General features: G+C 42.2%; 1 protein-coding gene across 2 annotated transcripts in view; it reads left to right on the forward strand.

The window, feature by feature from the left end:
* The first annotated feature begins 393 nt into the window (after positions 1 to 393).
* cemip2 (cell migration inducing hyaluronidase 2) overlaps positions 394 to 27467 on the forward strand; it is a 37058-nt gene continuing 9984 nt past the window's right edge. Inside the window, exons 1-15 of one of the 2 annotated variants that reach the window (XM_034148652.1) lie at positions 394 to 679; positions 4030 to 4414; positions 4530 to 4670; positions 5455 to 6022; positions 12047 to 12216; positions 13049 to 13240; positions 14477 to 14646; positions 16848 to 17060; positions 20421 to 20626; positions 22018 to 22087; positions 22699 to 22827; positions 23582 to 23670; positions 24818 to 24949; positions 25754 to 25789; positions 26040 to 26195. In XM_034148652.1, coding sequence (XP_034004543.1) covers positions 4081 to 4414; positions 4530 to 4670; positions 5455 to 6022; positions 12047 to 12216; positions 13049 to 13240; positions 14477 to 14646; positions 16848 to 17060; positions 20421 to 20626; positions 22018 to 22087; positions 22699 to 22827; positions 23582 to 23670; positions 24818 to 24949; positions 25754 to 25789; positions 26040 to 26195 — 2606 coding nt within the window. In that variant the 5' untranslated portion in view covers positions 394 to 679; positions 4030 to 4080. The remainder of the gene's footprint in view (positions 680 to 4029; positions 4415 to 4529; positions 4671 to 5454; positions 6023 to 12046; positions 12217 to 13048; positions 13241 to 14476; positions 14647 to 16847; positions 17061 to 20420; positions 20627 to 22017; positions 22088 to 22698; positions 22828 to 23581; positions 23671 to 24817; positions 24950 to 25753; positions 25790 to 26039; positions 26196 to 27467) is intronic. The other variant, XM_034148651.1, reaches the window with a different exon arrangement.

Raw genomic sequence — 27467 nt, forward strand, 5'->3', positions numbered from 1 at the left:
TAGGTTTGCAAATACGAGGAATTTGCTTTGATGTAAATGGTGAGTTTAACAAGACACAGAAAGTAAGTAAGAAAGTATACTTTTATTTATTTAAGAAACGAGTCAAAAATAGTACTTTTATAACAAAATATAAAAAACAATATTGTAACAAGTAAAAAAATAAAGACAATATATACACAAAATACAAATATATAAGACAAATAAAGACAATATTTACACAAAATATAATTTTAAATATTTTACAGTGTGGTGTTGGTACCTTGAATACCTTTTCCACCACTGATTATTTCTAATACTTATCATGAATTCTCAATCACATGCATCTCAACGGCTCATCACTGTTTTTGCCCGACGAGCATTGAACGCATCATCACTTCCTCCCTCCAAGCCGCGCCTGGTTTCTCTCGGTGGGACAGAGGGGCTGAGCGACGGACGGACGACAGCCCATCAGCAGAAAAAACACCATGTGAAGAGACGCTATAAAGAAAGGGACAAGGAAAGAAGACTTGAGAACTTATTGGTCTCTCCACCACCGGGTCAGCGTTTCTAAAGGCTCGGCAGAGAGCGAATGGACAGAGCGGGAGAGGAGCAGTCTCACCCACGTTACGTCCCGGACATTGTGTCTGTCTGTCAACGCTGGGGGTGGAGGAGGACTCACCGGGGAAAACTTTAAATAGAGGTATGTGTTTTATATAATAAACAGGCTCTGCATTCGGGTTATTACGTTACTAAAACGTGCCAGTTGTTTTTTGTGTGTCCATGCTAACGGTTAACAGTTGTAAACGGTGCGTTGCCAACGTTACGTGTCTCAACGGTTAAGTTACCTTGACTGTCAAGGTGGAGAAAAGCCACTTTTATCAAAACCAACATCTGTTTTAATATCTCTAACTTAACCTTCTGTCATGTGTTATCCTTTAGCTTTTTTGTAGTGATAAGTGTGCTATAGACAGTGGTGGAAAGTAACTAAGTACATTTACTGAAGTACTGTTGTACTATTTTGACATGTTTGTACTTTACTTGTAGTTCCATTTAATGCTTCTTTATACTTCTACTCCATTACATTTCAGAGGCAAATATTGTACTTTTTACATCTATTTAACACTCACAGTTACTTTGTACATGTAAAACATTATATGCTGATATGGTATATTGCAGTACAGTATTACTATCACAGTATTTTATAGTATCTACATTTGGTCCACATTGACAAACTACAATACTAACATTATTTTGATATATAAAAACATGAAAATATAATAAACATAACAATATAATACTATGAAAAGATCCATTATGCTTAACGAGTTATTTTAATTTTGATACTTGAAATACATTCAGCTGATAATACATCTGTATTTTATATTATTCTGAAATAGGCCATTGTGCAGAATGAGTACTATTACTTTTTGTACTTTAAGTATATATTTGATGCTAATACTTAAAGGATCTGAGTACTTCTCCCATCACTGGAGACTACCCCGAGGGGACCCTTACAAATATAGTGTTTCTATATCGTTAAGAAAAGTGGAGGGCCAAAACAAGCCCATAAATTAACATAAGTACGATGATGCTCCCTCAATCAATGCTCACTTACTGTAAGTGTGTTTGTGTACTTGTGACAGCGCTGTGTCAGCTACAGTTTTGTGTTAATAAAGTGAACACGTGGCTTAATGTTTTGTTACACTGCCAAAATCGATGTCCAAAGTATATGATTTACACCAAAGGAATGTAATGGTCTGTCCCGCTTTGACTCCAGTGTTTCCCCCACATCTGTTTGAGATTCAGTAGCTCTGAAATCAGAGAAATATGAGAGTGAGGGACGCAATAAGTGCACCCTTGCTTATGAGGAAACAGAGCAGCTGTGAAGCCTTCTGATGGGTGTAATTCTCATGTTCAATATTCTTATTCTCAACAGTCACAAGATGATTCAAAACCAGACAATGACACAAAAATAATGGCAGCAGCAGTCACCATCTTGTGCCAATTGTGAGCTCTTACTCTGTTACATGTACTCCTATAGTTGTAACCATATCTCTTTCTTTGATAATGCTATTGGGAACGATTCCCGAGCATCAAGAGTTCCTCCTAACACATGTGATCCAGTGCCAAAATGGACATCATTTTTTCAATCCATAGTAAAATATCAGGGGTGTCTTCATCCAGCCATTGTTATCATTTTGTGAGGCTTGCAGCGTACAAAGCATTTCCAAGAATGTAATCCCAGGACACAATTATATGGATTTAGAGTGTAATTTCCAGCATTTGAATACCCCCAAGGTGAGTGAGTCCACAACTCTTTTATGCTCTGACAGTTCACTTAGTAGCAGGGGAGCAGGCCCTCTTTATGGTCAGGAATGTGAATAAAAACATCGCTTGAGATACGCTTATAAAGACTAATGTCTGGGGGATTATCTCATCACAGGGCTCCCGTCTGAAGCAGTGCACAGGCCGTGAGAATATGAACATCTAAAGGAAAGATTGCCTGTCTCGAAAACATTCCAGTTTAGTTTGAGATGGAGACTGAAGAGCTTCTGAAAAAGGCTTCAGACAGAGACACTGTAATGGATGATGCAGGTTGAAGTGTGTGAACAAGCTGCTCTTGCCCATGGCTCTTACTGCGTAGATCACTGAGCCATTGTTGAGCAGCTCTTGATTGTACATTGCTTTGTTTATCAGTTGAAGAGGTTTGTTGTGCTCTGGGCTAAAATGATGACAAATTGGCTTGGCAAGACAATGGACGGTTGTGTGTGTGCCAGTGGATCGTGTAACTGTGAACCTGCTGATACACACTCGGACAATTTAGAGCCTGAAACTCATCACTTTCATCAGGGTGTCTTTGGTTTAAAGGAGCCTGTTTTAGACAATTGTTGCAGTTTCTCACTTTTAACAACCTCTTAAAACTGTCTCATTCATCAAGTGATGCGGCCAGAATCTAACACGTGAAATCTAAAACTTGCTGACTTGTTGTTGATGTAGTAGCAGGCTGTCGTGTTAATAAAGTGCTACAGGCTGTTTGTCTTAAAGAAAAGTGCCATTTAAGCCTTTTTTCCCGCAGTGTCATTTCCTCTACCCCTGCGTGTTTGCAGGTGTGTGTCCATTTGACCTTTCTATGTGTGTGTGTGTCCATAGCTTCAATGTGTGCTACCTCCCCTAAGTGTGTGTGTTATAAAGTGTGTATGGCTCGGGCTGGTGCACTCTCCTCTACTGTAATTGGTGCCATCTGTTTTGGCCGTGTTAACATAGTGTAAGGAATGTTGTGATCCATTATTCACCTCCTTCTTTTCTGTGGACAGGAGCAGCCAATGTCACTCTGAGCCAAACAGCCAGGGAGTGTGCCCACTGTTTCTGATTGAAGTCAGTCTGTTTAAGCGCCACACCCAGGATCTTAACCTGGAGGTCCAGCAGCGAGATGCTCCGAGGGTTATTGCTGTTTCCCTAGAATCAGACTTTTCATCCTTCACCCCCTACGGTTTTTACTGTCACTTTATGCTCTCTTGAAGGTCTTCTTCCTCCCTCCTGACAGCTTTAGTCTGAACTCTTCTCTGTTAAACTCCTTGTTTGTCTCACCAACTTTACTTAACTATTTAACCAGCTTACTTGCCTACAGTTTATGCTTTAAACTTTGTGTTATTTCAATTTCTTTATGACAACAAACCAATTACTTCAGCCTTAAAGGCCGTTTAATAACAATGTTATTATCTGAAGTTATTACCAAATAGGCCATACACCTTCGAGGATGTTTTTTTCCCGAATAGTTTGGAATCACTGTCAGTGAATCCATATTAGGGATTCACAATTAATCAAACTTAAATACATATTTTTTACAGGCAAAATATGTGTAAATATTATTCTGAATTAGGTATTTTGGTGGGCAGACATGTCATGACACAATACAATATATTTTTATGGTACAAACACTCTTAAAAAAAAAAAGTGATCAATCCCTCCAATATTGTGAATCATATCCCAATTATAATATCCCAAACAATTATCCCAACAATTACGTTTTTTTTCTCCCAATTCTTGTAGCCCTGATCCACATCGTCCTCTTCCTCTCCTCAGGTAGCAGACACGGATACCATGCCGACGAGCGATGGCCCCAGCCGCTTCCCGGTCTTTGTGGCCCCGCCCAATGGAAACCACCCAAGGCCCCCGGGTTATGTCCCCGGTCGGGTGGCTCCAGTGCGCTCGCCACATCCTGCCAAAGCTCCCCCACCTCCACCGATGAAACCTCTCGGCCCCCCGCCAGAGCGACGAGCCACGTTCAACCTGTCAGAGGAGAACCAGCGCAGGGAGCGTGACCAGAACCTCCAGAAGAATAAAAACAGCTTAATCTGCTTCGGAGTGTCCATCGGGGCTTTCTTCCTCACCCTCATCCTTGTTCTCAGTCTCTCAAGTGGAGACATTTTAGATGGTCAGTATTCAAATGTTATGTTTTTTTTTTCTTTTTATGTTACCAATGGCCTCCTGAATTTAACATAGGAGATTAATTAAGTATATCCACTGTCACTGATTGGTCCTGTTTGCAGAAAACTGTCCGGACCACGACCTGTCCCTCAGCAGCTGGAGCCCAGGCCACCAACCAGAGAAGGCTGTTATCGTCAGGAGTGGACATCTGTTTAGGCTGGAGTCTTCTGCCACCTTCCATTCAATAACCATCCAGTCAGGAGGTGAGCACACAGCAGCATGGATGGACGCACGTTTATTAAATAAAGTCACATTGTTTAGGCAAGGCAAGGCAAGGCAAGGCAAGTTTATTTATATAGCACCTTTCAACACAAGGCAATTCAAAGTGCTTTACAAAAATGGAAGACATTATGAAAATGGCATTTAAAATCAGTCATTAAAAAAAACATTTAGGAGTTCAGGTTCAGCTTTTTGATGATTCTTCGCTATTTTCGTGTCATCCACACAAAATGCTAAATCTTATGGGATTTAAAAGACATCAAAAATATATTTGCATTGGTCAAACATTTTATTTCAGCCAATTCCCAAGCCTGGCAAATACAATCTACAAGAAAGGTTCCCTCCCATTACTCAAGTTTTTCATAGAAAATCCTTTATGACCTCTTATACAATAAAACAAAAGGGAAACCCATAGTTCTTCCTTTCACGACAGAGTTTGTCCTCTGGAGATGCAATTAACCTTCCCGTTTCTAGGGTAAAAGTACCTAAGCATGACTGCACATTGGGATATTTGTCTTTTCTCTAAATTATATTTCACATAAAGTTCACATACTTCTTCTTTATGAGACTTTACCTTCATAACTTATGTTTACATCAAATATCAACTGACAGATTAACGACCAATCGTTCAAGTAAAGTAAGGGTTTCAACTCCTCAGACAAAACAAAATGTCATCGTTTTATATCTGATTCATTTAATCTTTTTTGGATGAGTCGATGTAACATACAGCACAAATAACTCATATTGTTTTTCTCTGCCTCTTCCCAGGTAAGGTCGTTTTTGCAGACAACGCTGACGGCTCCAAAAACATCACCCTGCGGACCCGCCACATCCTCATAGAAGACGGTGGAGCCCTTCACATCGGGGCTCCCAAATGTCGCTACCGTTCCCGCGCCACAGTAGCCCTGGTGGGTCGCTCCGACGACAAGGCGGTCGCTGCAGTGCCCGGCATGGGCCGCAAGTTCATAGGTGTGATGGGCGGTGGGACTCTGGAGCTTCACGGTGCTGAGAGGGTGTCCTGGTCTCTGCTGACCCGAAGTGTCCCGGCCTCCGGTCTGAACACGGGGGGTTACTCCTTCCTGCGAAACTTCAGCAGAGGCATCAACCTGCGCGTGGTGGACCAGGACACGGCTGCAGTGCTGCTGTGCGAACGCTACGACACGCACGACTCCCGAAATGACAGCCGGCGGCTCACCCAGCTGCTGCGGACCCTCCCAGAGGGCCGCATCGTCACGCTGGCTGTGGGAGACTCGGCTGTCAAAAGTCTTCTGGACGAAACTAAGAAGGCCATTGAAGAGAAGCTCGGCAGCAGCTTCGTCTATGATCTCAAATACAGGTAGATTGTATGAATTATTATTATCAAAACGTTGACATTAATTAGGTGTATAATGTCAATACATTTCACATAATTGTATTAGGTTAATGAAAGCAGTCATTTTAAGTTGAACCTAATATTTAAACTTACTATTATTACTTTAAAACAGGGGTGTCAAACTCAAGGCCTGAGGGCAGTGTTTCCGCCAGACCAGAGCTGAGAGGGCGTCCACCCCGAGAGCGGGGGGGGGGTTTGAATTGAGACGTCCCTTATAGATACTATCTCTTTACGTTAGTGAGCCGGATCATTTGACTCGGCTCTTTTAAAGCGCCGGCTGTTTCGCCTCCCAAACGGCTCTTCATGTTACCACAGTTTACCACGGAGTAAGGTAAGCCGGAGGCTCCGGCGCTCGCAGTTCACGCGCGTGCTCCACTAGCACCCCCCCCCTCATCGCGTCCAAATCGCGCACGTTCCGTGTTGTGCTGTGGCAGGCACCGCCGATGTCGGGGAAACGATCTTCAATACTCCGAAAATAATCCCGCCAGACTCCTTTGCCCCTCCAACAGAGGGATGTCCTTGTCCTTTTTCCTTTTCGTAATTTCAAGCGATAAAAACTCTCGATCTTCTCTCGAATTATTAATTTTTTTTGACGCCCTCCGCTCGAGTTCAGTGCTTTCCGAACTGAATAATGGCGTCAAATGACGGCAAGACGCCCCCCTGGCGGAAACACTGCCTGGGGGCCAAATCCGGCCCGTGCCCACAAGAGCTTGCAAAGAATATGTTTGTTATACGGTTACATGGCGATTTACAGAAGCACGTTGCCCATACATGGAGCACAATGATTCTCAAATTAGACTTTTTTTCTCAGAATTTGACTTTTTTTCTTCTAAATATGCCTTTTTTCTCAGATTTGACTATTTTTCAAAATGTCACTTTTTTTTTCTTTTCTTCTGAAATCATTTTGTGACATTCTCACTGAAGAGACTTGCAATTATTTGCCCTAGACTTCTGCTTTGACCTAGTTAGTTAGTTATGAAGTTATTACCCCTATCTGATAATAATCCAATGCAGAGGCAATGATGTAATATAATACAGTATTTTATATATATTAAATATTTATATATGTATTTTTATATAGTCTTAAAGTTACAACCGGCCCTTTGAGTGCAACCATAATGCGAATGTGGCCCGTGATGAAATTGAGTTTGACACCCCTGCTTTAAACTAACCTAATACAGTAATGTAAAATCTGTCGACATAATAAATTCAATTGAAGTCAACGGTTTAGTTTTCCAGTGTAGACTTGTTAATGGTGTTTTTTCAGTAATAGTAATTATAGGTTGTTGTTGCCCTGACGAGTGTGAGTGGGGTTGTTCCCCTGCTGTGTTGCAGAAGCTCTTGTGTTGGTTCTCCATGGTGTGTTGTCTTTGTTAGTGTTTGGGAGTGTTTGTTTATTCTAGGTCTCCTGGGGCTGATAAAGGCGGTTAATGTGTTTTTCTTCGTAAGACCCCACACTTTATGGACTGAGAGCAACAACATTCTGTTTATGTCCATCCTCCCTGGAGAATGTCCTCTCCTTCATTTGTAATGTTCCCTTGAATTGTTTTTAAGTTGTTTCTCTTCCTGTTTTTGCTATATCATGTTATGCCTGAAAAGGAAGCACGTACAGGATAATGGGATCAGGGTCAAAGAGTTTCCAGGATTTGCGCAAAATGTGGCGATCCAAGAGATTTGATGTTTATAATGAGAATTGACGATACTATAGGTTTGAGCGTCGCCCTATCCACATAGCCTTATAATCTTTCTTTAAAATCTTAAAGCTCATAAACTAAGGTAATTGGATTTTGACTTTACCTTTCATAGGGTTAGGGTTAGGGTTACATTAGGTCTTCTGTTACCGCCACTCAAACATTTATTTTAAAGTGTTTAGCATTTCTCCCTAAGTTATTTGTAGCTCGGGCTGGTCTTGTCCTTGGTTGACTGAAAAGCCAAGTGCTACGCCAGATTCTCCAGTGTCACATTTCACCTACGGGCTGTGTGCCAAGTCTTTAAACAAATCTCAGATGGATCACACAACCAAGCCCTGCATACAGTATGTTCAGAGGTGTTTGTGGTGTGTGTACCAATAAGTTAACAGTATGCACTCTCTTCTTATCATGTCACTTTTATTGGAGTGGGGATTTTAAGCTTTCTGTGGATTTGCCTGTGGTTGTGAGGAAACACATAGCACACATTTTACGAGAGAGCATGCAGTTTAATGTCTCGTTAAAGTCACTTAATGTTAGGCTGAGTGATTTTAGCCTGAAAGAGTCAGGTGGTAAAGGCATGTGACCTTTAGGAGCGTCATGATGGAGTGTAGATGACTTTATGACTGTTATGGCGTGTTGTGAACAAACGGCAGGGAATGTACCTGAAACTGATTTGTGTTGCTAGTTTGTTCCAAGCTTGTTGTTGATGTGTGTTAGCTGTAACACCTGGGTGTGTTTTAGGACTGACAAGCGCAATATTCAGTTAGCACAATATTTGGAAAAGGCTAAATATGTGAAAATATCAGAATGCTTTACCGTATTGTAGGACTGTACGATATTGGAAAAAAATGATATTGGGATATTTTTTCCCCCTGCGATATATATTGCGATATGAACAAAATACAGGAATTGAAGAAAAGACCGTTTTTTTTTGTCCGCAAACCATCCTTTCTTGAACTTTAATGCTATACAATTGGTATTTTTCTAACTATATTTAACCGGATGAAGGATTTTAGTCACGGACATCTGGATCTTAAGTCATCAGAGCAACAAGCTGAGCTAGCTCGGTTAGCAGCACCGAACTGCCTTGGAGAAACACATGAAACTACTTTATTCAGTGTCCGTTTGCTTTGGAGATTTGATTGTGATTGGTGGTTTGCTGTGCATGCAGAGCCTGCATGTCACTCACTCAAGTACCCCTGACATGAGAGCCGCGCAAGTTTTCCTTTTTTGTAGCAAGCAGCAAAAGAATTGTAACATGACGTGTTTGAGTTCATTTGCCTACTTAATATCGCACGTCATAAAAAAAAAAAATAAAAGTCCTGCATGCGCATATCGCGATTATCGTCACGACACGATATATCGTGCAGCCCTACCGTATTGTGAAGCTGCAGAGAAGTCCAAGCTACAGACTCAATTGAAAAGAAAACTATATGTTTGGTATAGATCCTTTAAAAAAGTTACGCCATAATCATTTGTAGAATTTGTATTAATGATAATGTGAATAATGTTTTCAAAATCATCATTACATCTAATATCGCGTATATTTCGCAATTGCAATATCAGTCGAATGAATTACAATCAGTGTATTTATAGTGCCTTTTCATAACCCTTATGATATATACAGTAACTTATGATTGATTTTAAATAACCATTAAGCCACATTTCAGTCCAAATACCCCTGATTTTATATAAGCTCATCTCAGCATCAACCCTCCTTCCTGCCCTTGATAAATGTACGGCTTGGCTCCTGTCTCGTGTCTGTTGACCTTCTCCGCCTTTAATCTTTGTCTCTCAGGAAAACACTCAAACTTAAACTCAAGTAATCATGCCGGTCTGCGTTTGCTATTTCCTGTAAAACAATGAGGTTGTTAAAATGCGAGTGGACATCAAATCAAGGATGTATGGGGAAAGGAAGAAAGTGAAATGAGCGCTGTGTCTGCACACGTCACACACTGGGCCGCAGTGAAAGTGGATCCCAGATGGATCCTGTTTGTGTGTCAGTGGGGTGTCCAATCACATCACAGCGGCTCTTTCATCTACAAGAGGACGTGTGTAGGTTGTAATAATGCCAATGAAAGCAATAATTATGAACAGAGATAAATATTTACACAGGGTTTGTTGGAGTTGATAGCATCGCAAAGTTGCTATTCAGAACTAACCTTTTTTTGTGTGATTTCAATAATCCAAATATAGTTCTCCAAGAAGTAGATAAAGTGTTTGACTTCTTTTGTATTATGTTTAAAATGTGCTGTGAGTTGCTAGCTTCACTGGAGATACATCTTATTTATTATAAAGCTGAACTCGGTTTACTGAACATGAATATGTCTTTTGGCTTGTTTGGAGTTATTCCTTAAAGCTAACGACATGACATTTAAAACCTCCAAGGCTACAAGTGTCATCTTTTAGGTCATACACCCTCTAAAGCACACCCAATCCCTTTCCCCATCCACACCCTCAAGCTCCCCTGATCAAATGATTCCAGCCTCTCCTTCTCATTTAATCATTGTAATATCATTTCTTACACATTTGTTCACATTCCTGCGTTATGAGATAGTTTTCAATGGATTGAGAAGAGAGGATTTGGATCAAAAATAAAGAGTTGGATTTGAATTCAGTTTGAAATGTGGCAGGTACGCCCCTTAATCCCCTGAGACACTCTTTCTATTTTTCGTTTTTTCACCTTTCCTTTTGTATTATTTCATGATAAACACTCTTTATATCCAGTGGCCCCGTCCCAACCTGCACTAGGATCACTGCAGACATTTGCTGTGCCTTCAGGGCAATACAATAGTCACTTATTTAAACTCAAACACAGGGAAACATTACGCAGTTCAGGTCACACCCTCTATCGGACCAGCTGTCTCATCTGTAAGATATTACGATCACTGGGTTTGAATGTCCTGTTTACATTTTCAATCACTGAGACTGGTCCGCTAGTTCTGGTACTTCCACTCGGCAAAGAACCAGTAGAGACTGTTGATTAGGGCTGCACAATGAATCACAATGTTATTGATACCGCAATATGTACTAGTTCAATATCCAAATTGCAGGGAGAACAATATTTGTTAAAAGGATGAATTAAGTTTTATGGTGCTCAAGTCATCCCAGCCCATTCATTTTATTCTACTGTCTTATTTTATCTTTATTTGTTACGGATCCTCTTTAAAAACCACATTATTAATATTGTGATTTTTTTTTAAATAAACCTTTAAAGCAAAAGCAGGATTCTGATGCTTTGATGATTCTTTCCTCTTACATAGTAAACCACATCACAATTGCAATACCTCTCAAAATAATCGCAATAAGATTTATTTCTCACAAATCTTGCAGTGCTGCTGCTGCTGCTGGTGAATTTGCCATTTAAATGATGAGCCAAGTGACTTAATGATAAACTATTAATAACTGTTAACAGTTAGTTTGCTTTTACTTTCCATTACAATTATTTTCATCATTCAGAAAGAATGTGTTTCAAAGCTTAAGCCCTGAATCTGGTCCATATGTTGTTCTTTGATGACGATGTGTTAAACTAGTCTATGTATTGTGATTTCTGAAAATGACTCCCTCTCGGTGTCTCTCCCCTTGTCCCTCTGCTCTCTCCCCTTGGCCCTCTGCCCTCTCCCCTTGTCCCTCTGCTCTCTCCCCTTGGCCCTCTGCTCTCTCCCCTTGGCCCTCTGCTCTCTCCCCTTGGCCCTCTGCTCTCTCCCCTTGGCCCTCTGCTCTCTCCCCTTGGCCCTCTGCTCTCTCCCCTTGGCCCTCTGCTCTCTCCCCTTGGCCCTCTGCTCTCTCCCCTTGGCCCTCTGCTCTCTCCCCTTGTCCCTCTGCTCTCTCCCCTTGTCCCTCTGCTCTCTCCCCTTGTCCCTCTGCTCTCTCCCCTTGTCCCTCTGCTCTCTCCCCTTGGCCCTCTGCTCTCTCCCCTTGGCCCTCTGCTCTCTCCCCTTGGCCCTCTGCTCTCTCCCCTTGTCCCTCTGCTCTCTCCCCTTGTCCCTCTGCTCTCTCCCCTTGGCCCTCTGCTCTCTCCCCTTGGCCCTCTGCTCTCTCCCCTTGGCCCTCTGCTCTCTCCCCTTGGCCCTCTGCTCTCTCCCCTTGTCCCTCTGCTCTCTCCCCTTGGCCCTCTGCTCTCTCCCCTTGGCCCTCTGCTCTCTCCCCCTTGGCCCTCTGCTCTCTCCCCTTGGCCCTCTGCTTTCTCCCCTTGGCCCTCTGCTCTCTCCCCTTGGCCCTCTGCTCTCTCCCCTTGGCCCTCTGCTCTCTCCCCTTGGCCCTCTGCTCTCTCCCCTTGGCCCTCTGCTCTCTCCAGGCAGGCGTGGGCTCTGGTCTCGGTGGTGGGTGGAGGAAACGCTTCATGCGCAGAGGACGTCAAGGAACATGAAAACCACAACACAGGAGGAAGAGCTCTGGCAAGGCGCAACTTCACCACCGTCGATGGAGTTGACTTCTCCGTCACCGCCTACAGCGAGTGGAAGACCGGTGAGCTTATGATTGTAGCTTTTCAAACAGCCATAAGAAAATATCCAGCAACGGTCCATCTTTTTGAGTTTAACCTAATGTCCTTTTGTGCAGGCAAGTCTAAGCTATAAACAATAATACTAAGCTGTCCAAGTGACAGGGACAGGGTCTTCTGGCTTTGAAGTGGTAAAGGGTTTGGAGAAGTGTGACATGTTGAAGAATGGGGTTTACCGCAGGCCGACTGCTTAACAGATCAATCATCTGAACATGAAAGACATTCTTGTGCCTGAGTAGGTGACGCGGGGTTTGTTACTATGACTTTATGACAAATACCAGGTCTACTAGAACACCCACTGTTTATTTTTTGCGGGCGTCCTTGTGCACACCTAATAAAAGTCACTTTGACAGTGAGTCACTCAACTCTCAAGTGAACAATTATAATGAACTAGTGTAATCCAACTGTGTTTTACTATTATTTGGTGAGATACTGCCCTCGGCGACTAATAACTGCTGGACACACTCATATGATTTATTTTCATTGCTTTACAAAATCTCTCAGTGCTTATTAAACTATTCAGCAGCAATATTCTTCATTTCTATTCAGTGTAAATAAATGAATTCTCTATGCATGCAGAAGAAACAAATCTAATGTCATTTTAATATCCTTTTTTCTCCTTTATCCCCATTCTGTTTCCTACCCTTTTGATTGGAATTAAGAATGAATGGGCTGATCCTAGAGTAATATTATTTTTTGCGAAATGTGGTATGAAAGAAATTCTATAATATAATCAAAAAGGCACCAAAATTCTGTCCTACATGATTTCAGTTTTGCTATTTTCCGTATCTTCCCCAGGCTTCCCCATCACAGGCTTCCAGGTGGATGCTGTGGACCAGGTGCTGCTGAACCTGCAGGATGAAGTGCAGCAGACCTGGCAACCCGGGGATCAGATTGTAGTTGCCAGCACAGACTACTCCATGCATCAGACGGAAGAGTTTACCTTGTTGCCCTGCTCTCACTGCAGCAGCAGGCAGGTCAGGATACAAGGTGAGGTGTGTGTGTGTGTGTGTGTGTGTGTGTGTGTGTGTGTGTGTGTGTGTGTGTGTGTGTGTGTGTGTGTGTGTGTGTGTGTGTGTGTGTGTGTGTGTGTGTGTGTGTGTGTGTGTGTGTGTGTGTGTGTGTGTGTGTGTGTGTGTGTGTGTGTGTGTGTGTGTGTGTGTGTGTGTGTGTGTGTGTGTGTGTGTGTGTGTGTGTGTGTGTGTGTGTGTGTGTGTGTGGGGGTGTGTGGTGTGTGTGTGTGTGTGTGTGTGTGTGTGTGTGTGTGTGTGTGTGTGTGTGTGTGTGTGTGTGTGTGTGTGTGTGTGTGTGTGTGTGTGTCATAGTCATTAAATATGATTATCAGATTTGCTTCTAATCCTCAGAGACATATAATTTCCTGTTCAGCTGTTGCGGCAATATAAGATAAGAGCAGGCTAAAAGAGGCTGCCAGCTTATGTTTTTTATAATAACCTCATCTCATAATAACCACGGTGGTTTTGTGGGTTTCGAAACATCACCTCGACTTCACATCCTTCCTTTTTCTTCTGCTTCTCCAAAGACTTCTCAAAGAAATCTATTAGTTAGTTTTTGTCCATCTCCCCATCAATATGTTTCCTGATGTCATTCCTCTGTTGACAACAAGCGCCAACTCCCTTCCTGCAGATAAGGGCGTGTTTGTGTGTCTAGATTTAGTTTTTCTGCCGTGACCGCGAGGAAGGGCCGAGCAGCTGGAGCGTCGCTGTGTGTTATCATTGGCAGCTGCGGCCTGTGGGCACTGCATCATCAACAGTTGATTATTTTATGTTCATATGTATTTGATTACTTTTGCTTTACTGTAGTACATTTGTATTATTTCGGTCGGTTGGTTTTGTGGCGTGGGTAGTTGTTTGCTTTCTGGCATACTTCCTGTGACCGACAGTTTCCAGAAATAAAATACCTTAGTTGAGCTTAAATGTCACTTCCTGTTTGCTTTAACGCGTCACATTAAGCTGGTATTTTACTGAAAGGGTTTGAGTCTATGAGAAAGGTTCCACAAGAATGAAGGGCTAATTTGTGTTATGTTATTCAGCTAAATTAAATTACTTTCAACCAGTGCTTTTCATCTGCTTCATTTTAAATAAATGGAATGTAACTATTGTAACTATACTAAGTAATCAGGTTTTGTCCAATTATGCACCAGATTTTCCTGTAAAATGTCAGTTAGTCGTAGCATATGACCAATAATCTACCTGTGCGTGTGCCCAGGGAAGCCTCTGTATAACCACGTTGGAGAGATCTTAGACGGGGTCGACATGCGAGCCGAAGTGGGTTTGCTCTCCAGAAACATTCTCATCTACGGGGAAATGGAAAACTCGTGCTACGGAAACAACGCGTGCCAGTTCTTCAGCCACGACACCTACGGAGGCCATATAAAGGTGTGTCTTTGTGTGTATGTTTGTGTATGTTATAGCACCGGCCCTTGTATAAACTATATGTCTGTATTCTTCTAAATGGCTTTACACGCTCATTTAAGGGCTGGTGCACTAATCAGCTTGACAGTTTCCATACTGCAGAGTGCAGAGCTAAAATGATCATTCGTTCTATATTTAAGTGCTCCTTAATTAAAAGGGATTATTCATTTTTTTCTAGTTTTTCTGAATTACGACTACTTCTCATTCTCTCAGTGTTTTGAAAAGTCAAAATTCGCTGGACACCATGCTCCGAGTGTGGCAAGGACTGAGAGGACACATGGGAGCCTGCCAAACTGTATAGCAGCTCAAAATGATAACACACACACAGACACAGACATACTTTGCCTCTTCATCTCAAGTGTTTATTTTATTTAACATCTAAAGACATCATTACATTACATTGCATTTAGCTGACGCTTTTATCCAAAGCGACTTACAATAAGTGCATTCAACCAAGAAGATACAAACTTGAAGAAAACAGAATCATATAAGTACATCAGGTTTCATAGAGCCAACACATTTCAAGTGCTACTCAACTGGCTTTAGATAAGCCAGTCCTTTATTAGTATATAAGTGCTTTGTTAGTCATTGTATCGCTCGAAGTGGAGTCGAAAGAGATGAGTTTTCAGTCTGCGCCGGAAGATGTGTAAGCTTTCTGCTGTCCTGATGTCAATGGGGAGCTCATTCCACCATTTAGGAGCCAGGATAACAAACCAACGTGTTTTGGCTGATGGGAACTTGGGTCCCCCTCGCAGTGCGGGTGCAGCGAGCCGTTTGGCCGATGCAGAGCGGAGTGCACGTGCTGGGGTGTTTGGTTTAACCATGTCCTGGATGTAAGAAGGGCCAGATCCATTCACAGCATGGTACATCAGATAGATGAGTGTCACACAGGGCTGTAACTGGAGCATCATGTCCACCTTGACCTACTGTACATGGATATATAAAGGCAATGAGTTCACTTTAATTTGATTAATGATGGTCCTATTTCATTCACTTTGGTGGCAAAAACACAATAACATTCCTTTGGCTCTATGTAACTGACCCCCTTTGTGCTGGAGGAAATAAATACTCCTTCCTTGTTTCTTTCCACCAGTTTTTACAACATAAACTCTCGGACTATATGAGACAAACTGCCTCCAAACTGATTGACCTCCCATGCCTTAAGCTTAAACAACAGTGCAATCACATTTATAGCACTGAGCATTCATTGCATATTTAACTCAATGCATTTGTCACGCAACTCCAAACTGGACATGGATGTAATAACATTTTTGGCAGACGTTTTAACAGTTGTGTTAATATGTATGCTTATATGAATGCAAGAACTCATACATGTGTGCGTCCTTGCATTGATGCTCTGTGTATACATCAAGTATTCATATCTTGAGGCATCATCTGGTGTGTGTGTGTGTGTGTGTGTGTGTGTGTGTGTGTGTGTGTGTGTGTGTGTGTGTGTGTGTGTGTGTGTGTGTGTGTGTGTGTGTGTGTGTGTGTGTGTGTGTGTGTGTGTGTGTGTGTGTGTGTGTGTGTGTGTGTGTGTGTGTGTGTGTGTGTGTGTGTGTGTGTGTGTGTGTGTGTGTGTGTGTGTGTGTGTGTGTGTGTGTGTGTGTGTGTGTGTGTGTGTGTGTGTGTGTGTGTGTGTGTGTGTGTGTGTGTGTGTGTGTGTGTGTGTGTGTGTGTGTGTGTGTTACAGTTTGCTGGAAGCATTGGCCAATACCTCCCTAACAGGAACCAGATTTTGTGAATTATGCCATGCCCACAGAAAACCTCCTAGAGAGCATTGTGCTGCATATTTGTTGTATTGAATTAATAATTGATTCATGTTTGACTTCTTTTGCTCCCCAGTCCATTTGGAGTTTTGAATGTGTGCAATATGTGTTTAGTTTTTGGTTTAGCTTCTATAACTCGCATATCTTAATCATCAAGAGGAGAATCAGTGGTGTTGGTGCAGTTTGACTCACTGGAGCAGTTGTATCAGACAAACACAGATAATTCTACTGTAGACCGTAATGGGACCACATTGGTAGACAGTGAGCTTTCTTTTGGGGCATAATTTGAATCTTGTGTTGCCCTCCACAAAGCCAGTGAGTTTCCTTTAGCGGTTTAAAAAAGGCTCTTGAATTATTTGAGTTTTGACCCTTTTCCTTTCTACCAAACATGGGCAGATCTTGGGTAACTTCTCATCCGTGCATCTGTCCCACGTGGAGCTGAAGAACATGGGCCAGCAGGGCGAGAAAGGCAGCTACCCGCTCCACTTCCACATGTGCGGGGATGTGGACCAGAGGGGGGGCTACCGGGAGCCCACCTACGTCGACGGACTCTCCATACATCACTCCTTCTCCCGCTGCGTCACCATCCACGCCACCAACGGTCTGCTGGTGAGTAAAGTGTGTATGTGTGTGATGAGCAATTCTTCAATGTTAGAGATGACAAAGAAAAAACAGCTGTCATTACATTGAATCACAGAACAGCTCTCACTAATAAGTACCAGATGCTGTTGAATACTCATCAATTACAGCCTGTTTCCTCCTTCCTTTTTCTTCCTCTCCCTCTCATTATTTTCCTTAATCTCTGCCTTTTCAACAAATGTAAATGTTTTTATGTTTAACCCTTCGGTATCATTCGATTGGACTACGCAAATTAGTACAAAAATGTCCACTGCCAAAAACTTTGATAAAAACCTTATATTAAAAGGTTTTTTTCTCAACTTTTTTGGGTTCAATCTTTAAAGCAACTTCCGCCCTGATCAAAAATACCAAATATTTAATAATTTTCAGGATTTTAACCCTTTAAATGCCATTTTGAATCTATGAAATCGCTGTTGTTTTTCATGATAAAAACAGAGAAAAGGAGTTATTTTCTATATAGAGAGGCGAAGTCCCACCCATCTACTTCCGACCCATGGGACCTTGTTTCGGAAAAATTATGTATTGAAGGCAATGGGGAGAGAAAGATTATCTTTCGATCCCGTTTGAATTGTGCCACGAACAGGGTTGGGTTGTAACGGAATACATGTAACGGCGTTACATAATCAGAATACAAAAATCAAGTAACTGTATTCAGCTCGCGTTACATTTGAAAAACGAGTAATCTGATTACAGTTACTTTCGTAAACCTGAAGTGAATACATTTTGGATTACTTATTGGAATTATTGGTGGAAAGATTTCCTCACAACATTTAATATTCATTACTAAAGGTACAGCCGAATCATCACAGCGCACAAAACCTATTACCGCCGCAGATGGACCAAAAAAGGGAGCGTTTGAAAAAAAATGTGCGGGTCGGCTCAGTGGAACAATCACAACGAAACATGGAGGAACAAAAGTGTGTGTGTGTGTGACACACACACACACACACACACACACACACACACACACACACACACACACACACACACACACACACACACACCTCACCTTGTATCCTGACCTGCCTGCTGCTGCAGTGAGAGCAGGGCAACAAGGTAAACTCTTCCGTCTGATGCATGGAGTAGTCTGTGCTGGCGACTACAATCTGATCCCCGGGTTGCCAGGTCTGCTGCACTTCATCCTGCAGGTTCAGCAGCAGACCAGACACTTCAACCCGTGTGTGTGTGTGTGTGTGTGTGTGTGTGTGTGTGTGTGTGTGTGTGTGTGTGTGTGTGTGTGTGTGTGTGTGTGTGTGTGTGTGTGTGTGTGTGTGTGTGTGTGTGTGTGTGTGTGTGTGTGTGTGTGTGTGTGTGTGTGTGTGTGTGTGTGGGTGTGTGTGTGTGTGGGTGGTTAAAACACATCAGCCTGCTCATGAGGTGAAGGAGGTTTTCCTTCTATAACACAGCTGTGGGCAGCAGATACTGTGAGTGTCACGGACATGAATTCATAGATCAAGGCAGACTGGTGCACACACTTAAAATGAAGTCCGAGTTCGACATTTTAATTCATGTCCTGCCAACACTGGCAGGACAGAAGGCAACACGCCCGTTCTAAGCCGTGTCCCTCACTCCTCACATCCCAAGCTGCATCCCCAAAAAGTGTATTATGTTGTTACATCGTTTCAGATGTTATGTTTCAGTTGTGCTCTTGATAAGCCATTAAAACAGTAAAAACACGTTCAGTTTCCTTTTGCTTTTTGTGTCTCCTGTACCCCAAAACATACCCATCTGTGATGGAAAAAGAAAGTAATCTAAAAGTAATCTGATTACGTTACTTTTTTAAGAAACGTAACTGTAACTGTATTCGGATTACTTTCAGAGCCATGTATTCAGTAATCAGTAACTGATTACATTTACAAATTAACCCTCCCAGCCCTGGCCACGAATTACACACATGATGTTTGTCAATCTTAAAAAATCATTTCCATGTAAAAAAAGTCACAGTTTGTCGTAAAACTCTTGAAATATAAGACTATGAAAAATACGCAACTAGAAAGACTACAAATCCCAGAATCCCGGTCCCGCATGCTGGCTCTTACGGAACCGACTCACTCCCCTTTTGTGTATGTACAGCTCTCAACATGCCCAGACTTGGAGTGATTTTCACCTCTTTTAATACTTTTCGCCTCATTCTGAAAGAAAGAAGTGAAATGTACCAACGTGACGGCCGTCTTGGTGTGTGGTGCGAGACGGGAGATGTAGTTCATTGAGCGGTTTCACACAAAAAAAAGTGTTACTTCACAGTTTTACGACACATTTGTATTTTTTTGACTTGCAAAATTATCTTTTAAATTGACAAACATCATATGTGTAATTCGTGGCACAATTCAAACTGGATCGAAAGATAATCTTTCTCTCGCCATTGACTTCAATACATAATTTTTCCGAAATAAGGTCCCATGGAGGTCCACCGGAAGGGGAGGGACTTCGCCTCTCTATAATACTGAAATTTTTTTTTTCTGACAAATGATTAAATATGTGGTATTTTTGATTAGGGCTGAAGTTGCTTTAAAGATTGAACCCAAAAATGTGGTGAAATTTTTTTTTTAATATAATGTTTTTATCAAAGTCTTTTGCAGTGGACATTTTTGTCTCGATAAGCGTAGTCGATTTGTTACACAGTGAATTAAAGACCGATTTGAAAAATGTAAAATCAGGCCATTTGCACCAACACAACCAAAGTTATTGCAAAATGAAACGTGAAAAATGACCCATATGGACAAAAACGTCCACGGTGATACCGGAGGGTTACATGAAATGATATGAAACACACGTATATCTGTCAACTGCAAAACCATTGCTTCTTTAGGTGCGAGTGTTTGTCCCCCCTTTTGACGTCAAACAGGGACTGGTTCACTCTCTGTCCTTGAAGCCACAGTATTGAAAGCAATCTTCCTGTGTGCATCAAGGAAATGGAATTGTACAAAGTTTGGGATAACATTGTTTGACTGCTGTTTTTCCTGTTTCCCTTCTGGCACAGTGACCATGTGAACATTTCTTTATTGTGTGTCTTCTCTGTGGGACAACACAAAAATACGTTCCTTGTAGGAAATTATTTGAGGAATTTGAAGTATTCACGGAGCCTGTTCTGTATTTGTCCTGTGGGCCGTTGACGAATACAAGATGGACTCAAATATGTTTGCCCTCTTGTGTTTACCAAGATGTTATGCATACTTCAATTCGGTGTATGCTACCTCCCTATTTGGATAGGGAACCTCTCTCATAAATGGGATATAGAATGGTATCGTCATTCAAGAACTCTACTCTTAAAATCCTCCTTTGGCTCTTTCTCACTTTTAAATATCCTTTGGTCTTATTTCTTTCCTGCAGGTGAAGGACACTGTGGGCTATGACACCCTGGGTCACTGTTTCTTCCTGGAGGATGGGATCGAGCAGCGTAACACCTTCTTCCACAACCTGGGCCTGCTGACCCGCCCCGGGACTCTGCTGCCCACCGACCGCAACGAGACCATGTGCACCAGCATCAAGGACAAAGTCTACAAGGGCTACACCCCCTCACCCAGCACAGAGTGCAAGTAAGATATAAGGATAAGGAATTTGTGCATTTCTGGTTGTGGAGATATGAGCAAACTGATAAAAGTCATGCTTTCTGAAACATCATAAAGCATGACTATAAATAGAAACACAACCACTGCAAGTCTTGGGAGTCCTTACTTTATGATACTGTAAAGTTAGACCATTGGGTGTAGCAATCAATGATTACCAGTGTATGTGCTGTACACACACATCACAATGAATTCAAAATGACGTAAGTACACACTTAAAACGATCATCTCAAAATCATCGTTAACTTTTTACAGTGTTGTTTTTATTTTGCATTCCTATTTGGTGGTGCAGACTTTCTGAACCACCGTCATAAACACATGGATGTCCGTTTGTATTGTTCTAGAAAGAGGCTCTCTCTCACCAACCATTATTAAAAAAGTGCCTTACTGTCAATCAGCAACAGCTGCATTGCAAAGACCCTGGGGTCTTGTTAAGCAATGAGACTGAGGATAATTGTAATAATGACAGATAATACCGGCAGTAGGATCACTGAAAGCTGAGAATAAGCCAACATCTTGACTGTAAAGTAGCAAGATATTTAGGGAAGGAAATAAGTGAGCGTATGCCTTATCTTTAAATCCACTGACAAACAGGAGAAAAACAACACAAATGATTCCTGCCACCAGCTTCTTCACTGACATTAAAGTCTATGACTCTATGTCAAGTGTCTGTGTGGGAAATCTGGTGATAGTGTAGACACACACTGAGAGAAGGCAGAAGGTCCATGGCCCTGTGAAAAAGATACTGAGTTAGTATTGGTATGTGAGAGAGATATTGCTGCTGGGTATTATCCATGAAATAACAACCTCTGCTCTACATGGGATGTTTTTATTCCGTAGCAAGAACAAGAAGTGTGTGTGTGTGTGTGTGTGTGTGTGTGTGTGTGTGTGTGTGTGTGTGTGTGTGTGTGTGTGTGTGTGTGTGTGTGTGTGTGTGTGTGTGTGTGTGTGTGTGTGTGTGTGTGTGTGTGTGGGGTGTGTGTGTGTGTGTGTGTGTGTGTGTGTGTGTGTGTGTGTGTGTGTGTGTGGTGTGTGTGTGTGTGTGTGTGTGTGTGTGTGTGTGTGTGTGTGTGTGTGTGTGTGTGTGTGTGTGTGTGTGTGTGTGTGTGTGTGTGTGTGTGTGTGTGTGTGTGTGTGTGTGTGTGTGTGTGTGTGTGTGTGTGTGTTGGCAGAGCCCAGGGTTTATGTTGGAGAGGTGGATTATCGAGGGAATTCTGGAAGATCACAGGTTTCTTTGATCTCTTGTCTTCTGCTTATTAGTCACAGTCTCTGTACTGCCTTGTTTAATATCTGTTCTGCTTGTCTGTGTGTATGTTTATGTCTCTGTCTTTGTCTCTGTGTGTGGTGGGGGTGTTTTTCAGGGCAGTTTCCACGTTCTGGATCGCCAACCCAAACAACAATCTCATCAGCAACGCAGCTGCTGGTTCTCAGGTAATAACATCAGAGTTACGTAAGGAAACATCTCCAACTATTGAAGTGATTCATAAAAATGAGTAGTCAACGAGTAGAGCCCCTTATTAATTTATAATATAAATTAAATTAAGTGAAGCAGCACTGGCTTTGGTGTTCCTGATCTTTACAAAATGAAAGATGTTCATGCTCATAACACATTGATCCGTCAATAAAATAGGATTTAACGGGCTTTAGTTTCTGATAGGAAGGATGCAATAACATCGTAAGACACGATAAAAGTAGTAGATCCCTTATCTAGTCTATTTTTCATTTGAGCACAATCATCCAGGAGGTTCACTGAGGAGGGCTGTAGGGGGTATGCTTGTGATTTTCAGTCTAAATCTTTTGAAGCGTAAACTTCGATGAACTATGGAGCTCATATGAACTCTTACACCTGATTCATCCTCTCTGTGGAGCATGTAGTATGACATCCTGCCTTGTTCTGCGTAATGGTTTTGCATGTACCCTCAACTCTCAACCTTCAGATGATATGTTCATAAATCTGAATAATGAAATTCTTGCTGCTGCTGCTGCTGCCCAGGCGTGCCATGAACATTATCTATCACCTCATCTCTCCCTTCCTGTTGCAGGATGCTGGCATATGGTTCGTGTTCCACAGCTCTTCCACCGGAGACTCTCATGGGCTGGTACCAGAGACCAAGGCAGAGCTCACACCCCTGGGGATTTTTTACAACAACCGCGTACACTCCAACTTTAAGGTATCACCACTGCAGCTTATCTTTTAGCCTTTCATTTTCTATGTCGCCTCAAGTCAGTGTGTGCTTTTTCTACTATATACACAAGGTGCCAAACGTCTTCTGCTTCAGTGTTTTATAGCGACAAAAGAAATGCAGTATTTTATAGTTTGTAAAAAATGCATTGCACATATTTCTCTGCTTATTCACTTCTTGCCAAAAATGAGACATGGACACACACACACACACACACACACACACACACACACACACACACACACACACACACACACTACGTAGAAGTAGCCCTCTACAATAGTGCTCTGTTGTGTAAGGACAGAAGTCGGGCAGGTGAACTGTACGCTCTTTGTTCAGTGTGACCACAGAAGCCTCTCTGAGCACAGGTTTCCACATACCTGAGACATACAGACTTACAACTTTTTTCTTATAATTTATTTTACAATTCATTTTCTAAACATACAAAAATAAACCATATGTTCCGGGCTGTGTAAATATACCGTACGTTTTCTTACAAATTACTCCGAGGATTTCTGTTTACCACCGTTTCTGTCCGCAGTCTGCTTTACTGCATGACTCTGTGGGCCCAGGATTTAAATTTAGTACGTTTTTTATGGCCTCAGGTCCCACACTGTGAAGTATACTAGTCGTCTTGTTTATGTGAGTTTAACAGGAATAGATCTGTGGCCCATCTTGGATCTCTAACTAACTTTTAGGGAACATCTGGAGTTAAAATGTAATCATACTCACATTTTTCTAGGCAGGGCTGTTCATTGATAAAGGAGTGAAGACCAGCAATGCCAGCGCTGCGGACCCCCGGGAATACCTGTGTCTAGATAACAGTGCCAGGTGTGTATGTGTATGCAAAAACATTTACATTTTAAGGACGTATTCTCTGTGATTTATGTGTAAAAAGATAATAATTACTATTTTTCTTATCGTTTTTGACATCTCAATGAATTAGTTGCTAGGTAAAATTAATGGTTAGTGACCTACAACTCACTAGTACAATATACAGTACACTTTACTGTACATGTTGTTAAACAAAGTGTAAACTGTGCGCTATCAGGGGGGCTATAATGGGTGATTATGTGCTGGTGTAAAGTTACACTATGCAAATATTATGGTATTTGTGGTTTACTAATGTGTTTCTTTAATGCCACTGTCAATAAAGGTTTGAATTCAGTTATTTATAGCCCCCTGGTGAATATCTTTGGGGATACGGCCATTGACTGGGAAAGTTAGATGGCTTTACGCTCTGTTTCTGCATTTTGGTGGAAGGCTTGTGTTGACAGAGAAAACAAGGCTTCACAGATAGAGTTTCCACTCTCCCTACCCAAATACTGCCCTCAACTAGACGGAAAAAATCGTACGTGTCCGCTGAGACCGCTGGCCACGCTCTGTGCATGTGTGCAGAGGTACGAGGGGGAGGATTTTTAATGTTACATTTGTGTACCAAGCATAAATCCTTCAGAGACAGAAAGAGAGAGGGATTGGGTATTGATAGTTTCCTAAAAAATTCTTTCTGATTTAACACTTTGTATACCCTTTTAGTTTGTACACAAGATATTTCGTAATCTAATGGGAGGATAGTCATAAATGTTTCCAGCCACATTGATGCTCCAGAGGGGGATTAACCCCTTTTTGTTCTTAATGACACCATGGTCTTTTTTGCAACACAATACCACATCACATTAGCATGCATTGTGGGAGGCAATAAGCAGTGAAGCCTCTAGAGTTTAACAGTTAGACAATAAGCCCAGTTATAAATGATTTCTGCTCAGATTTATTGTAGGATGACGTTATGATTATCCGAGCTATTAGTCACACAGAGAGACAAAGTTAATTAGTTCAAGCCATCTTTTGTTTGTGTTGTCTTGTGCGTTAGAGTGTGCAGAATAAGTTGGGGGAAATAATGTTTGACACTGTGTTAACAGTAACAACTAAAGTCAGAAGGATAATGATAGAAATGCATGTGTTCACTTGTGTTTGTCAGATTCCGGCCGCACCAGGATGCTGACCCTAACCGCCCCCGGGTTGCAGCAGTGATTGACACTCTGATCTCCTACAAGAACAACGATTTAGGGGCGTGGATACGGGGAGGGGACATCGTCATCCAGGACTCTGGGTAAGACAGATGAATGTCATGTTTTCAAAAGAACTGAGGACTGAGATGCACCACAACACCAAGTCAAATCCCTCGTACGTGTAAACCTGCCTGGTGATAAACCTGTTTCTGATTCTGATTCTGACCATGATGACAATACGATGTGATAATCCCACTACACGTTTCTGTGAAGACATGGTTCACAGCTTGTAATTGTTGGGGAATCATTTGCCCTGCATGTCCTCCTTCGCCCTCTGACGCAGCTGACCAACCTTGATCAGCCGTTATCTCCCATAAGGAGGGGCTGCCCTGGCATTTTGTTTTTGTTACCAGTTTGTGACCGGGCAACTCTCGGTCAGAGATAGTTATTGTTGTGGGACACCTGGAACACATCCTTCTCGGGGTGTAGATGACCCCGAGCCATAAGAGACAACACATTGTGATTCAGTGTCCTCAGCTGTTTAGTCTATCTATTGAAGAATGTTGATTACTACACTCTGAACTAGTTCAAACCTGGAGCTACAGGAGGGTGCTTCAGAATTGATTGTGGCATCTCTACCGTGTGGTCAGATCGTGGCCCGTGACATGTCGTGTGAATTCTCCGGCCGAAGCTCCAAATAAACCGTCAGTGTTTGCCATCAAAGCTCCAGCTCTCCTCGTGTCTCTCTGAGTCCTGACTCCCAATTGCTTCAGAAGTTTCCCCCGCAGTAATGAATGGCTCTTTCCCTCATACTTTCTTCATAGATATTCCCCTAGATTTTAGGGTGCTGACTAACCTGGGATTCACTATTTGACCATGCACTTATGTTGTCTTTCCCTTGACAGATTTGCAGACAATGGAGTGGGACTGGCTTTTGCCAGGTGTGTACTTCTAAATCCCTCTGCTCCTTTTATTCATGCTTTTCACTTCTCCTTGCCAGAAGAACTTGCCAAATATGTATCAATGATGTATCAATAATGAGCTAAGAACAGGCACTTTGTCACATACATTTATTTCCTTAATAATTAAGAAGAAATGCAGTTTTTTTCTATATTGTCCAATGTTAACATATATGTTGGAGATGATTTGTTATTTATTTCTACATGCCCTTATCTCCTTATTTTCCTCCAGTGATGGCAGCTACCCTAAGGATGAAGGCTCCAGCCAGGAAGTGACACGGTCCTTGTTTGTGGGTGAAAGTCGAAACAGAGGGACCAACGGAGGACAGAATAAATACTGGGGCTTAGGAGGGGTTGATGCAAAGATGAGGACACTGCCTAGAAACAGGTGAGAGGGAGCGAACAGCAGGGAGCAGGGGGGGGGTGACTTGAATTTTGAATTGAGCCGTCCCTTATAGATACTATCTCTTTACGTATTAGTGATGGGAATGGGAATTTGGCTCGGCTCACTAAGAAGAGCCGGCTCTTTCGGCTCCTAAACGGCTCTTCAGCCCTCGGCTCGAGTTCGGGGCGTTCTGAGCTGAATAAGGGCGTCAAATGACGGCAAGACCCCTGGCGGAAACGCTGGCAGGGAGGATACAAGGGGTAATAACAAGGAAGGAATGATATATGTGAGGAATTAAGGGAAAACCCAAATGAATCTGAGTTTCCTCAGGAATTGCAGGGGATGCTTTTGGAGGAGTTGGCAATGCACAAATATGCTGGGAAAAACAAACAAGGAAGAGCGAGCCAGCAGAGCCAGCAGGTAGTTGGACAGATGGACAGCGGAGGCTACTGCAGCTGCTTTAAGACGGAGCTGGACTTGTGAAAGGAAGTTCTGTTTGGACTGACTTCCCTCCAGTGATATTTTAGACAGTTTCTGAAAACGGTAGTGGCAACACTTGTGTGGTTTTCTAAGAAAGGGATTAGTCATTGTGGCATCCGATCACTTACGAGCAGTACGATCTTTATCATGATATTTGGAAACAGAGCTCAAATTTAGCTTTAACTAAATGACGTTCCTTTCTTTACATTTAGGAGCCTGTGAAGATCTTACGGTACCACTTTACAATAAGACTACCCTTATAAAGGATTCATAAAGGGTTTATAATTAGGTTATGAATTAGGTTGTAAACACTTTATTAATCATTAAGAACCATTTATAAACCAGTACATACATCAACACAGGCTCACTATTTGGCAAGAGGACTAAGCCTTATACTGGCTACTTAGCGAGAATCAACTCAGTGAGCAACAGATACCAAGGAAGCTGGCTGATGAAGAAGACGAAGTAAGCTAGGTAGCCAATATAAGGCTTAGCATTACAGATAAATGTTGGCTCACTATTTGGCAAGCAACCGGTCACAGTTGCCCTGTTTATCTCATGTCTTATAAAAGCTTATTCATGATTTATAAAGTGTTCACAACCTAATTAATAAATGAATTACAAACTATTCGTAAACCCTTTATAAGGGTAGTCTTATTGTAAAGTGGTACCGATCTTTAATAGCGATCCCATCGATGGGTAAACCAGACGGATGTTTGACTTGTGCCCTAATGACAACTCTTTGGATAGGATTTCCATTCTGAGGTTTATAGAGTCTCTCCAGGCTGTAATACC

This window comes from Trematomus bernacchii, unplaced genomic scaffold (genome assembly GCF_902827165.1).
Source record: "Trematomus bernacchii unplaced genomic scaffold, fTreBer1.1, whole genome shotgun sequence".
NCBI classification, from domain to species: Eukaryota; Metazoa; Chordata; class Actinopteri; order Perciformes; family Nototheniidae; genus Trematomus; species Trematomus bernacchii.